The sequence below is a fragment of the Ambystoma mexicanum genome, chromosome 6q, assembly GCF_040938575.1.
Source record: "Ambystoma mexicanum isolate Mex_15411 chromosome 6q, UKY_AmexF1_1, whole genome shotgun sequence".
Lineage (NCBI taxonomy): Eukaryota > Metazoa > Chordata > Amphibia > Caudata > Ambystomatidae > Ambystoma > Ambystoma mexicanum.
The window spans coordinates 301,787,701-301,803,272 of NC_090937.1; the positions used below are offsets into that span (position 1 = coordinate 301,787,701).

At 46.1% G+C, this 15,572-nt stretch overlaps 1 protein-coding gene across 1 annotated transcript in view; it reads right to left on the bottom strand.

The window, feature by feature from the left end:
* LOC138515508 (albumin 2-like) overlaps positions 1-15,572 on the bottom strand; it is a 267,416-nt gene that overhangs the window by 225,860 nt on the left and 25,984 nt on the right. Inside the window, exon 3 of the mRNA XM_069630315.1 lies at positions 14,311-14,446. Coding sequence (XP_069486416.1) covers positions 14,311-14,400 — 90 coding nt within the window. The 5' untranslated portion in view covers positions 14,401-14,446. The remainder of the gene's footprint in view (positions 1-14,310; positions 14,447-15,572) is intronic.

Here is a 15,572-nt window from a genome sequence, read left to right on the forward strand (position 1 = left end):
GTATAGCAGTACATCATCCGCATAAAGCGAGATCAGATGTCCAACTCCTCCCACCCATATACCCGCCTCCAGGAACTCCTTATGAAGATTGCTATTGGATCTAACGCCAGCACATACAGCCTGGGTGACAACGGACACCCCTGTCTTGTGCCCCTTTGTGTATCCCAAGCCAACGACGCTTGCCTCCCAGACTTGACTCCCGCCACCGGCACAGTATATAGTATCCATACCCATTTAATAACTGCTCACCAAACCCAAACGTCTGTAATACTTCAAGTAGCCAATATAATGAATCAAAAGCTTTTATAGCATCCAGCGAGATTATTGCATATTGCTCTTGGGAATCAGTGGTCTGTGCGATGACGTGTTGTAGTCGGCGTAAGTTCATGGCTGTGCTGCGAGCCGGGACAAAACCATTTTGGTCCCCGTGTATCAGACCTTCGATCACTTTGTGTAGCCGCCCAGCTAATATTGTCGTCAAGATCTTTATGTCGTAATTTTGCATGGCCAACGGCCGATAAGAGTCCCATTTGTCAGTGGCTTTCCCAGGTTTAGGGATTGGGACCAATAGGGTTTCCCTCATACTTGCCAGGAGCACACCCTTTGTATAAGCCTCTGAACATCTCGTGCAGCACTGGGGTCACAACCGACGCATATGTTTTGTAGAACTCTCAGGGGAGTCTGTCACTGCCTGGAGTCTTAGTAGTGGCCAGTGATTTACTTGCCTCACCTATTTCCTTGGCCGATATGTCTCGTTCTAGTGCATCACATTGTGTTGTTCCCAGTCTAGGCAGTCCTATTTCTTCCAGGGTACCCAGTATTTCATCTTGGGGATGAGAATGTCATAGCTATTATTGATGCAATGAGGTATGTGACGAATGATCTTCCTTATCTCCTCTTGAAAAATTGCAGCCGCTGACGAGATCCTGAGACTTAGGCATTTATATCTAAACAGCCCTAGGTGCGTGGTGAAGGATGTTATGTAGCATGACTCCTCACTGAGCTTGATCTGCTGATAGCCCTTGCTCAGATCAAGGTAGGAAAACACTGTCGCTCCGTTGAAAAGGTACATGATATCCGTGAAGCTGGCCGATTGATGATGTTCTTGCAGGATTGCTTGATTTGGGGCCCTCATGTCAACACATAGTGTGATTTGGCCATCTGCACAATTCATTGGCACTGCAATGATGGGTGAGGCCCATGGTGTGGGCCCTGAGGCATACTCTATGATGTCTCCTTCCATCAGCGATAGTAGCGCTTTTTCAACCTGTTGCTGAATATTGAAAGGGATCCCTCTAAAATGTTGCACAACGGGTTTCACTGTGTGGTCAATGTGTAGTTTTGTCTTGTATCCCTTAAGTTTCCCTATGCCCTTGAAGACACTTGGAAAATTTGCTGCCACTTTGGACAAAGGGGACCTGTATTTTCCTGCCTCTTTTTGGTATAAGATGTGGATCAAACCCATTTGAACCACCAATTTGAAGCTCAGGATATTGCCGCTTGCGGCCTCCGTCTGCCAGGACATGCACTGTCAAGTGATCTTTCTTGTCTTTGTTGTGGCAAGAAGTTCGGAATGTGGCTAGGCACGGAAGGGGTTCCTTGGCCCTATATGCGTAGATGTCCACATGTGTCTTGCGCAATCTTGGTTTGCATTTGAGCTTCAGGTATTCCGACTCGGGCATGGCATTGATTGTGGCTCCAAAGGCTACTAAGAAATTGAATTGCTGATTTTGCAACATTAAAGTCAGGGTGGGACTGTGCTCTGAGGTGGTTGGATTTCCCAGAGCGCATAAGTAGCCCTTTTTCCGTCTATTGGTGCTGGAGTGTGATTCTGATTCGCTGGTGGATGGCGTTGATATGTACAATCTATGTATTCTTCTTCGCCGTCCTTCTGGGGACTGTGAGTGTTTCCCTCTGGTGTCGTCTTTCCTTATGGTATCTTCTCTCTGTTCCTTTCGCCTTGTCATCCTTTGGGTACCTGGGTGGGATCCTTTGCCGGTGTAGTCCTCAATCCGTGGATGCGACCCTTGTTGATTTTGGATTACAGCACATCATGCGATAGTGATCCTCGCCCATGCATGCTGAGCATATCTGGGCGATGGCGGGGCATAATCCATCATGTGGAGAGTCGTGTCTGCAATGGAAACACTGATGTTTTTCTTGCTTGGTGTCGTGTGGCGTGAGCGTTTGAGACACCATCTTGTTTATGCACTCCTCTTTGATGACTGGGACTGTGATGTGTGTCTTGCTCAATGTGGATATCGGTGGATCCAGAGCTGAAGATGTTCTGGCCAACAAAAGTATTTCTGCCAGTGAGTGTGGCACTTGCAACAGTTTCTTTTTGAGCAACAGCGACTCACACACTACAATCACCTGCGATTGTATGGCATCTTCATTGTTACATCAGTGGCATACGCAGTGTTACACCCTTGCTCTCAGGCATGTGAAGAATTTGTCCATGCTCTCCCACTGGAGCTGTATGGTGGTATGAAAAATATGCCTTTCATAGTAAACGTTTCGGTGCGTTGGCAAAATGTTCCTTCAGTATTTTCTTTAGCTCGTCATATTTATATTCCATATCTTTGGGCAGTTCGAAAATGGTATCTCGTACCTCTGGTCAGGCAGTCACTGTGAGTAGGCCGATGATATGCGTCTCTTCTTGTAGGCCCACTGCATTGAGGTAAACGTCAAACTCTTTCATTCACCTGGTCCACCGAGGACCCAGGCTCGTGGTGTCAATTGTATCAAAAGGCATTATCGAGGGTACAGGGAATACATCTCTCCCTTTCTGGCCCTGTGCGTGGGCTGGTGCAGCAGGATGTTCTGACATGATTCCTCAGGCACGGCATGCGTTATGCATGCCGTGCGGCTTGCCATGGACACCCTTAATTGTTTGGTGGGTTGTTGCAGTGCTTCTGATAAATTTCTGTATGTAGGCTTTTGATTTTCTTTTTCCAATGAAGTCCCTTTTCCAGTGCCTGCCAGGCACTGTGGGGTGTATTGTGGGGCTTTTGGGCCATGGCTGGGGTGATCGGGGTGCTGGGCCCACGGGCCTTGCCGGTCCTTTCCTGCCTCCCTCTGCGTTATCGCTTATCTCCCGCAGTGATACGCATGCAGCATGTGCAGCGAAATGCTCAGTTTTCCGGAGCGGGTCGGGTCCTTTAATCCTTATCACAAGTGTGAGGTTTCTCTGTGTCGGGAGGGGCGCGCTGGGAAGGCACATCAGCAGCACGTGCAAGGATGCGACTGGACACCATTTGAGTTGATCATTAATTGATTTATTGGCGCACGGTGCGCGCACACATTTCCCTGGTCACCTGACTAGCTCACACGTCGGCGCGTCCCAACATGGTGATGTTGCACGACACTATAAGCACCTAAGCAAGGATCCGGCAATTAGTTAGTTAGCATATCCCTCTGTGATCAGCACAGCACAGAGTTGTGTTACTATTTAGTGGATTAAAAGGGGTATGGAGCATTTCTATCAAAAAGGCTGCACAAGGGGTTAAGTTGTCTATGAAGTCTGTGCCTTCTTGCAAGACAAATGAAGAGTCACAAAGTTAAAGTCCTTTCTTAAAGCTTAATATTCATCCAGGATATCTGCTATTTTGAGAAACCGTTAAAAGGGATTCGCATTTTTGGCACCATTGACATTTTCTTAGCATTATGCATAACAATAAGCTCTAAGTTTGTGCCAAAGAATTGTTATAGAAAGTTTAATGTGTGTCTTAAATTGCTGAACTTATAGTGGTGCAAAACAGAGGAAACTTTTCAGGCTTGCAATACTTTGCATTCTATTTGTAGTCTTGCATCCAGGGTGTGGAAAATAAAGCTACAATCATACTCGTTTAGCTTAATATATGTCTATGAGGATTCATGTATTCTCAGGGTGCTGAGTTGCAGACTTTGCAAATAATGTCCATAAGACAGTATTACTTTAGTTCTTGAAAGCTAAAACCTAATTATTTATACCAGCTAGCATTCAGAAAGCATGTGCCCAGGTACCTACATTTCAGAGTGGCTTAAAATCCCAGCTTCACTGCTTAACCAAAGTTAATGGTCCTGGGCAGATCATTTTATCTGGCGGTTTTTATCTACAAAGTTTGAGAGTCCCTTGAAGAGATTCAGTTCCGAATATCCATAACATCCCTCTTCGGGCAATGGGGCACATTTATTGTCTCAGGGACAAAATGGTGATTTCACTCATGCCCCGCAACCTGCCACCTTTCTTATTTCCCTTCAGGGTGGGAGGTAGAATGATTTAGAGGTGGGTATTGTTGCGATACCTTGCCCAGCTGACAACACGAAAAGAACTGAGGGGGTCTTTTTGACTTTGGGAGCATCAAATGAGGTTTGATGTATTTGTTTATCTATGCAGATCATTATTTTTTCTAGATTTTACTCTTCGTTATGCTATATTTTATGATATTAGGTAGTCATGCTATTTGAGGTTAGGTAAGGCCAGGAAAAGAATTCAGTGACAACAATTTGGAGTCAACTGCCCGGGTCCTCACTTCTGATGGCCCACCAACTATAAATAGACACTTCAACCTTGGTTCCATTTAGGCTTACGTAGCCACGGACATGCATCATTAAAACCATGAAACCGCAAGTCCTAATGCATGCCTTTACTGAAGGGGTGTTTCTCGTCTTCTTAAAGGAGGCTTGTAGGATCAGAGGAGTAGTGATGCTTTTAGGGGGAGCAAGAGGGTAGTGAGCTCCCCCCCATAAGACCCATCCAAGTGTCCTGGTGCACCCTTTCCTAAAGCTTAGCCCCTGACTTGCATTAACATTACAGTTTTCAACTATGCATAGAATGGTCCCACACGTCATTGACAACAACAATGCAGGGAGCTCAAGCATACAAACAAGGTCAGCATAGCTGGCCAGCCCCTTGGCCTTCCCAATCCCTGGCCCATGTATTTCATTGGGGCTGGAGCTCGGAGTTGGGCAGCGATTGGCTGCAGCCAGGGACGTCATCTCACCAAAATGCCAGGGTAGCGGAAGTGACATCACCCTTGACCTCGGCTTACATCACAGGAAGTGATGTCATGTGACCCCACCCAAAGTGATATTGCAGGAAGCGATGGTACACAACCTTTCACCCCTTGACAAAATAGGAAGTGGCATCACATAGCATTGTTCCTAAGTACACTACGAAAAATAGGGTTACGATATCACTATAATGTGATATACATTTCAGACAAGAGTGGATCGCCATATGTATCGTTAAGAATTTAAGATCAGTGTGTATAGGCCCATATTACCAAATTACTGTGAATGCAAGCAGATGTCCACGGCCAAATGATAATGATGTGTTATTATACAGCACTTACGCTTAAAGGGGTAGTCCAGCAAAAAAATGTATTTAAAAAATAGATAGGCAACATTAAAAAAAAAATACTAGCACTTTTTTTTTTAAACTTCCTATGTAAAATTTTGAGCTATTCAAGCTCACAATTCGCAAAAGCAAGCACATGAGCGCATCCATTTTGTGAAATGGATGCCTGCCTGTGCTGGCTTTTGCTTTTGCAGCACTAATGAAGGAAAAGCCAGCCAGCTGTAGTGAACAAAAGCTACTGCTGGGTGGCTTTTCCTTCATTGGTGCTGTACGCGGAGGACGGGGACCGGAGACCAGAGCAGGAAAGCTGCAGCTGAATCTCGGTAAGTGCTATTTATTTTTTTTAAAAAAATAAGCACTAGCTGCGGTTTTTTTTCTAAGTTTTCCGGGCTGGAGGAGCCCGGAAAACTTAGAAATAAAACCGCAGCTTTAAAAACGTATTTATGTTTGCGGTCGCCTTTGAAGCGACCGCAAACATAAATACAACGTTATTGTGTTTGAAAACGCTGCGGTTATTCTTTAAAAGTTTCTCAGGCTCCTCCGGCTCGGAACTCGGAAAGAAAAACCGCAGCGTTTTCAAACACAACCGCGTTGTGTTTCTGCCTGCTCTGGCTATTACTTTGGGTCTTCGGTGCTCCCCCAGGGGGGGAGCCCGAGAGCCCCAAATGGGAAATCAGCTGTAGGCAGAAACACTGCGGCATGTAAACAAAACCGCCTTGTGTTTCTGCCTGCCTTGGCTTTCACTTTCCACGGGGAGCACCGGAGACCCAAAGTGATAGCCACAGCAGGCAGAAACACAACGCGGTTGTGTTTGAAAATGCTGCGGTTTTTCTTTCCGAGTTTCTCAGGCTCCTCCGAGCTGGAGGAGCCTGAGAAACTCGGAAAGAAAAACAGCAGCGTTTTCAAACACAATAACGTTGTATTTATGTTTGCGGTCGCTTCAAAAGCGACCGCAAACATAAATACTACGTTTTTAAAGCTGCGGTTTTATTTCTAAGTTTTCCGGGATCCTCCAGCCCGGAAAACTTAGGAAAAAAAATGCAGCTAGTGCTTATTTAAAAAAAAAATAAATAGCACTTAGCGAGATTCAGCTGCAGCTTTCCTGCTCTGGTCTCCGGTCCCCGTCCTCCGCGTACAGCACCAATGAAGGAAAAGCCACCCAGCGGTAGCTTTTGTTTACTACAGCTGGCTGGCTTTTCCTTCATTAGTGCCGCAAAAGCAAAAGCCAGCACAGGCGGGCATCCATTTCACAAAATGGGTGCGCCCATGTGCTTGCTTTTGCGAATTTGGAGCTTGAATAGCTCAAAATTTTACATAGGAAGTTTAAAAAAAAAAGTGCTAGTATTTTTCTTTTAATGTTGCCTATCTATTTTTTAAATAAAATTTTTAGCTGGACTACCCCTTTAAGCGCTTTATATAAAAAAAATATACATACAATATCACCCAGCCTGTGTTGGTACTCGTTTATCAACCTCAGAAAGATGAAAGGCTGAGTTGAGGTGTTTAAGAACAGACTAAACCAGTGACACACCCCCTGAAGTGTGCCTGAAATAAACCTTTAATGAGTCTAGCAATTATTGTAAAGAATTCCAGAAAGACACATTATTTGATATTCCTGTTCCTTCTTATTTAGGATCACTGCTGAAAGTGTTAGACTTTTGGAAACCCTGTTCTTTTTTTTTTTTTTTTAAGAGGCCTGAACAAGAAAGCCAGTCACTCCGGAAGCAACGAGCCACATGGCGCTGGCCACAGCCCAGGAGCTTGCCTTAAAAAAAGACACTTATTTCTTTCTTTTTTTTAGGGGTAGCAAGAGCGACCGCAGGAGTAACAATGGAGACCTCCGGCAACCCCCAAATGTCGTCCGTGGGTTCACTGTACCTTTCACAGCGGCGAAATATCCATTTGCATACAAGTCTGGTCCCACAAGGACAGTCCAGAATCAAAATGCTAGCTAATTCTCCTCTGACCAGAGGACCATCAGCAAAACCAGACACATGCTGATGGATGCCATCAGTGAGGTGAAGCCGAGCATCATCAAGTTGGCATTATTCCTGCAATGTCCACGGTCACTGAAGATTGTTGTGCAACTGCATTAAGTGGCATGCGCTTCTATGCAGGAATGTGTACGTTTACTCTGCCGGGCTATAGTCATTTTTGTATACAACGTTTTGAAACATTATATTTTCTTCTGCAGCTGCGATACTCAACCAATATCGGCAGAAGATCGAAGGAAGCAAAACAGATCTAGAGCAGTGCTTGGACAAAGATGCCTGGGCCTGGATTAAAGTCTCCACAGCGTCCGTTGCCTTGTGGTACCCGTAGTCCTGCATTTAGAAAGGGCAATGCTAACCTACAAGTACCAGAAAGTGCAGAAAAATAAGGACTTCACTTGCTGCTCATAGCAACATGGAAATGCTTGAGGTGTCTAAAGGACAGGGAGGACCGTCATCACACACTGAGGGGCCCAGACCCCCTCATACCTGCAGCTGATGTGGAATAGACCTTTACTTTTCAGGAAGATGCCATGTAATGGGAGTCTCTTACTCTGATACCAAAAACCCTGTTATGGCAGAAAGGTTGAGTTTTAATTTTCTGTATACCCTTCTGTTTTGACAGGGAGCGCCACAAGGTGGGTGCAAGCACAGTAAAGGCCTTGCCTTCTTGACACACCCTGAGAAATGTTGACACTCTGAAATCTGTTGATGGGTGGATGGGACGTGCCAACTGGGGGTGTAAACAAGGAGAGATTACAGATGTAAACTGCATTGCTCAAAGTCCTCCCGCCTCATCGCAGACCTGACTATATGAGGCGTTTCAACTCGCAAGACAGGGATCCATAGGTAAAGCTGAGCCTTCCACACGGAGCAGGGTGACCGGCACTGACCAGGGAGGGGAGACATAGAAAGTGTAATGATGCTGGGGGCATATATCACTGTCCCACCACGGCAGAGCGAGCAGTAGACACTTATGAATAAATCCACATAGAATGACTGCGTGTCGCTCACCTATGAGCGATGCACCTCCACGCAAGCGGCCTTGCTCAAGTGCTATTGAACAAGCATGGCTAATTCTTGCAGCAATGGACCTTAAGTGCTAATGATTAAGTCTGCCGGAGAAGAGGACATCAAAAATAAATACTGCGATGGGTCTCAGCTACATGGGAGGCGTTTTCATTAGAACAAAATTACTATGCTATCACTAACTACAGCAAGGACATCTCTCCTGCCCTCATAACGGAGAGGAAATCAGTGCAGAAATCAATCATAACGGAGAGGAAATCAATCCGGCCCCTTCTCTTCACCTAGGATCTACGACATAAATGCCACCGATATCACTACTGATAAAAAGGCCGCAAAGTACATTCAAACCTTACCTGCACTAGTCCTTCCGCACTATGCTTCGAAGCTCACTCCGTCGCCCGTGCACGGCCCTCAGTGTGGCTGGCTGCTGCTGCACTCACCGCTCTGCTCTTCTGCTCTGCTCTTCCCTGCCTCGGGCCTGGACGAGCTATGGTTGCATAGCAATGCAACCATAGCTCGGCATCATGCCATCATGCTGATGCCACATATGCTCAGCATATGTGGCATCAGGAGCTTGCTCGTTTTTTATAAATAGTTTGTAACAAACTATTTATAAACATTTTGAGCGTTTATTATAGTGTTTAATGCCAGAAACTAAGTGCCTTTTTAAGTTTCACATGAACATTAAACATCTTGTGGGAAATTCCAAACCATCAAAATCCACCTGTTGTAATAGCTATAATGCAGACAGGTACTCACATGTAGAAATACAATTGTATAATGTATACTGAGTACTATGAAGTAAGCATTTGTACATTTGCTTATGGTGAAATCCATCCCAAATAAGAAGAATAAAGTAATTCCCCAGAAGGATGATAACACGTGTTCAAGTCCCCACAAAGATGGTACCGTACGCGTCAGTAAAAATAAGCACTTTTGCAAATATGAAGTTGGATCCTGTATTGTGAATTTTTTCTGAACATAGTTCTGCTATTAGCCCATTTCTAAACCATTGGGGAGGGTTAGTCCCCACAAGGTAGGTAGCCACACATAGTCCCCACAAGGTAGGTAATATGTGTATGTTTGTGCGTGTGTGTGTGTGTGTGTGTGTGTGTGTCCATGAATGCGAGTGTCCGCACCATGCATGCCATTTGCTGTAGCAGTAGAATGCTGGTATTTATTCAGGCCGCTGTTACGCTCACCTGGTCTCGGCGGGGGCGTTGGGGCACGGTTGGAGACCTCCCTTGACTTGACTCCTCGGAATCGCCTTCCCCTCCAGATAGTGGTTGGACCTGCGGCTCGGGAAATGGGCGTTGTCCCTGAGTGAAGAGGAGAGGCAATGAAAATGGAGTGGGGTTATTGTGACTTCCCCCAGCCCTTTCGTGCCAAAATACGGTGTGCAAGCGCTTTCCCATATAAGCTCACCTGTATTTTTGTAATGTTGAGCTATCCGTCCTGCTTTCCCTAGCAGGGGCGCGCAGAACGGACCAAGTTACTTCACTGGTCCGTGGGAGTGTTGATCCAGACCAACTACGACCAATCCACTTATAAGTTAAGTCTTTTGTTATGACTATAGTTCGATTTGACTGTCTGTATTTCGTCTAATAATAATTCTTGCAATGTCTCATTCCATTTCCATAGGTACGGAGAAGTGAGTCTGGACCGAAGAGAGTCCGGAAGACCTTAGAGGCTGATGGAGTTTCAACAGTGACAGGTAAGTTGGTCGTTATAAGGGAACTCAAGTCTCTTGTATGATGCAGCCATGCGATCGATATGCATATGAGTTCTAACCTATTTGTGTTCTTATTTCCTCGTAGGTGCAGGCCGACTATGAAGAATAGTGTTTGGATTCTCGATGAAGATTCGCAGTTGTAGGATGAAGACTCCGTCTCTGACCTTGATGGAATGCCGGTGAGAAAGAAGACTTCGGCTCAGACCGTAATGGAATGCAGGTAAGAAGAAGAATCCGGATCAGGCCGCGACGAGTTGCAGGTAAGGTGCGCACACAGTGATGTAGCGGCTGGCAGCAGGTAAGATGCGCGCTCAGCGATGTGGTGGCTGGTAGCAGGTAAGATGCATGCCCAGTGATGTAGCGGCTGGCGGCAGGTAAGATGCGCACCCAGCGATGTAGCGGCTGGCAGCAGGAAAGAAGCACCCACAGCGATGGAGTAGTTTGGGTGAAGGCGCTCGCGGCACGGTAGCGGTAGACTGCAGGCAAGGAGCGCTCTCAGGAGTATCTTCAAGATGAGGCTGTTGGAATCCAGTCATGCGCAGGTAAGCACAGCGGAGAGCGTCACGCTGCTGAAAGCAGAATAACGCGAAGTGAGGGCATGTGGATGGGCTGGCCTTATATAGGCTGGCTCAGGCCCCTCCCTTTAGCTCCGCCTACAGACTCCACCTTGCCCTTCTTTGGGACTGTAGCACGTGCCTTCCAGTTCGGGTCTATGGCCACGCCCGGCCCAGCTGCACACGCCCTTGGTATAGAGTGTGCAGAGCACACTTTTACATGAGCCTGGTGCCAGAGGAGCCAGGACTGGGTCCAATGGGACCCTGGGGATGGGGAAGGACTGGCCCCTTGACTAGTGGCCATGACAGCCGCTATCATGACGGCGTGATACTGGCATATGTTGGAGCACAGGCAGTGTGAAAAACTGTTTAGCAGGGCAATGGTGGCATATATTGTAGAGACAGGTACCCTGAACATTTGCTTTACAGTAGTAGTGCTGACATACACTGTTGACTGTGCACCATCATGACAGTGTTTTACAGTGTCAATACTGGTGATTATGTATATTTGATCACAGCCAGCATGTAGCAGTGTTTTTTAGGGAAATGGTGGCACATATCATAGGCGCCAGGAACATGTGCATCACTGTGACAATGCAAGCATACACAGGCCTTATAAAATGTTGCACAATGCTCATGTGTATTGTTTGTGAACCGGCATCCATCTATTGTATTTTTTTTACAGATTACAAATGGATGTTTTACCAAGTTTTATTAAAGATTGTGCATTAAAATTCACCACTTCAACACATTTTTTTAAAAGCATTCTCGAGGTAGAACCACCCCCCTGAATGCACCCGCATTGGTGGTTCAGGCTCCCTTCCTATGGTTGGCCACTCACACATTTGGGGGGAAATATTCATGCAATTCCAATGTAAAGATGCACTGCCCTCCATGGTGGGAGTGGGCTATAAAATTGTATCGGCCACCAATGAATAAGTGGCCCACAGTTGCAAACAGCAATTCATTCCTTTTGTGACTGACTGTTTGTGTAGCACCCAAGGGGGAGGTTTTTGATAAAATGTGAGGCAAATTGTGCATTTTAAAGAATATTTGTTCAGTAGCACTTGTCAAAACTACGAGCGTATCAAACTGGCCCACAAAAAAGTGATCCAATTAGATTTTTTTTTTAACTGGCCCACATCAGCATTTTGCATTTTTTGTTCGGACATTGCCCTACTGCCCTATAGGCCAGTCCGAGCCTGCCGCCGTCACTGACCTGGTATCACTTATAATGTATGCGTTCTCTCTGGATGCCCGTCCCCATCACCCTGCGCCAACTAAAGCTTCCTGTATCACTGTAGAGGAGCAGCACTCCTCACCAAATGAACTGGGATAAGGGTCGATGGATGTAGGGTTAATGTAGGGTTAATGACTGCTGCTGCCCACGCTTATTGTAAGAAAACGGGCCTACAGTCACCCTTCGGTCATACCACAACCTTCTTCTTGAGTGGTGCAATGAGCACGTGTTAGGTCTGTACCTTGAAAGGCATCCTGTGCTTGATAACCACCTTGACCTCCTTCCCTCCAGGTTGATGAATATTTCAAGTTGCTGCATGGGTTCACGTTTGGTTGTGCTTTCATAAAATCTTGAAATGCTTCTATCCATCACTTCCCTGTAGGTCCTCTGTTTTGGGAGAATGCAATATGAAAGGTACATTTGGAGTGGGGCCAAGCCTGATTGGCATATGGTATTTTCCCTTTTATAATGGCTTGGCGGGATGAAAAACGATGGTCTGGAGGGTTGCCCAGAGCTGTGCCAGTGGTTATGTTTAATTCAAAACCTTACAGCCATCACCTTATGGTTTTGCTTTAGTCACCCAAAGTGGGGTGGTTATGCCCCAACGTGGGTTATGCATGAGGTTTGGGCTGGCGTTGGTCACTTTTGGATTGTTGTGTGTTTGATCTCTCTCCTTGCCACTTCCCAAGTATGTGCATGCCTCAGGGGCTTAGCGGTCTGGTGGCTCAGTTTATCCACACATGTGTTTGTTGCTGTCTTCCTTTCCCACTATCCACTGGCAGCATGGGCCAATGCTGTGTGCCCCAATACTGTAAATGTATGTTGTTGTGGTTCACTCCTAGTCTGTGCTAGCTGCTTGTGTTGCGAACCAAGATGGGGAACTGCCCCACCTTTGTGGCAGTACCACGGGGTTTGCGGACTGCCCCCCAACTTCACTGCATTGAAGCAGCTTTATCCTATGCTCAGCGCCAGTTGTCCACTGTATTGAAAACGAGCACAGCCACTGATTTGAAGCACCATGGAATATATGCAGTGTTCGTTGGTGCCACCATAATTTGGTAACGAATCTGTTCTGCTTGTTTCTAGACCTGGAGGTGAAGAGTTTACACTCCCAATCTCTGACTCTATATTTCGCTGCCTTAACACGTGCTTTCCACTGCTCCCTTCCAGGGCCAAACTTAATCTCTTTGAAAGGGTGCTGTACAGGACATGGCAGTCCCCAGGTATGGTTGCCTACTATGGATGCAACACATTCCAAGCATTGTCCCTGCATGACTTTCTTTTTAAAATCTGGCACACAAGTCAGGCGGGGACAAGATGTTGTAATCTGGGGTTGTCCCCAAACATTAGGATGAACGGCAGCCATATGGTAGCCATACAGAGTCACTCTCGGTTGCACGTGGCTGCCATAGCAACCTGCTGAGGCTGCAGAGTGCCGGTGGGAGAAGCAGGAGATGTCTCCATTGAGAAGAGGGAAGGCGGAAGAGGTGGTGCAGGTCTGGGAATGTGCCACGACAGCATGGAAGGTGCTGAACACCGTGCCGTTCTGATCAACCACACTCCTCACCGCCAAGGGACTACAACATAGGAAAAACAGTGCTTTACCTGCACAGGCACCAGAGGGTGCAAGGAGGACATAGGTGTCAACTCGTACACAATCGGCCGCAGGTTTGCCACTACGATCTAGCATCAGCTCCCCGGGAACACATCTCCCTCCAATGACACAAAAACGCTGTTGCCATGGAAATTACTTACATTTGAGTGAGCCTGATTGTGTTCACCGTTAAAGAATGTAGCGGCAGGATATTTCATTAAAGATATTGACCTGATCAGAGCTCCTCATTTAGGCAGCCACCATGATGATTCACCAGCTGCGTCCTCCACAACTGTTCTTTTTCTAAATCACATCCCAGACTCTCAAAGGTTCCCAAGTCAAAAAGCAGTGCATGGCACAAATACAGAGACAATCATTATTAATGCGTCCAGTAACTACAACATCACACAGAGTTATGAACTTACCTTGTCCTCAAGCAAGCTTAGAAACATGCCAAAGCGTATGAGAACCTCAAATAAAGCAAGAGAAGAACCATGTACGTACATACGTACAGTAAAACCACGATTACATAGCATCATTGGATATCCAATGAGGCCCTCAGATAAGCAAACAAGCTGCATAACTGAATTTCGTTTATCCAGATGGCAGAGGGCTGGGTAACAGAGCAACAAGGGTGGATAACATGGCATCCTGGCCTTTTGCACTGTTAACCGACACTCGGTTATCCGGCTTGATGACTCTGTTATCTGGCATTGTTTAGATGGGACCATTCTATTACTGACTGTGGGAGATGCTGGCTAAGAGAACTCTCCGGGTAATAGGGTGCTGGATAATGAAGCTTTCACTGTAGATTAGCAGATAGACTTACCTTGAGGGAGAAACATCCTGTCAGATTTTCAGGCTCTGCACAGCAAGTGGTGTACAACAAAATGTAGCCATAGGAAATCCTGGACATCATTTGTGGGGGGAATGTTGCAATTCTTCTGGAAAGGCCATGGATATAACTAATAAAAAAATATTAATATTACTTCTTTATTCTACTTCTCTTGAACCAGCTTAGCAGAAATCCAAAGACCACCTGAAAAATCATATGAAGTGCTTTCAACTATATATATATATATATATATATATATATATATATATAATGTTGTGTGTTTGTGGCAGGGGATTGGGGTGTGGTGGGTGGCAGGGTGAGGTGGTGGGGCTGGGTTAGGTGGGGTTGGGAGGACCCACCCCACATTAAAAGAATAGTAAATCTGTGAAAACACCTGGAACCCTGACACATAGCACACCAAAATACAAGCTGCATGGTTTATGTGACTAATGGTTTTCGAACTGTTCCTCTGCCTTATGGGGTCCTGAAAATGTGCCCCTGACTGCACAAAAGCTTGATCAAGGGCAACCCAAGGATGGTAAAAGGAAAAGCACACCCTGCCGTGAAATATATGTCTGTGTATCAAACAAAAAGAGAGCTTTCATTGCAGTATTAGGTTATCATTATTTTTAAAACTCGTATGCCGCAACCCTGTCTCCAAGCCCACAGGGAGCCGCAGAGCACAATACACTTTACAGTAATAATTGTACCCAACGAAATTCAATTTGAACACAATTTAAAACATCAACACTCCCAAAACATCATAGCATCATTCATTTAAAACAGAGAAAAAAACGAGGGAAATTAAGAATGAGCAAGTGAGAACAGATACGTTTTTGGGGCTTTGCTAAACACAATTAGAGTAGGAAGTAAGTGAATAGATGAAAGCAGAGCATTCCAAGCACAAGGGAGGGTCGGGGACGGGGTGAGGGAGCAGGCCCTGAACATCCCTGTGCTGATAGGAAGAAGGAATGACTGGTGCCGGTGGTCGGATCTCATATGGTCTGTAATACTAAGAGATGCTGAACTTAGCTGCAAACTATGGTGGGTGTCCCAGCAGTGCTGCTTTATGGGTGATGCAGAAGATCTTGAAAGGTGATCTAAGGGAAACTGGGAGCCACTGAAGTTAATCAAAATGGGGCAAGTGGGCAGAGTAAGGCAAAACAGTCTTCAGAGTGCCCAAAGTGAAAGAAGGTAGGCCCAGGAAGGTGGCATTCCCACCGCCCGCAGGTGCGAAAGTCCCAGGGAAGAATAGA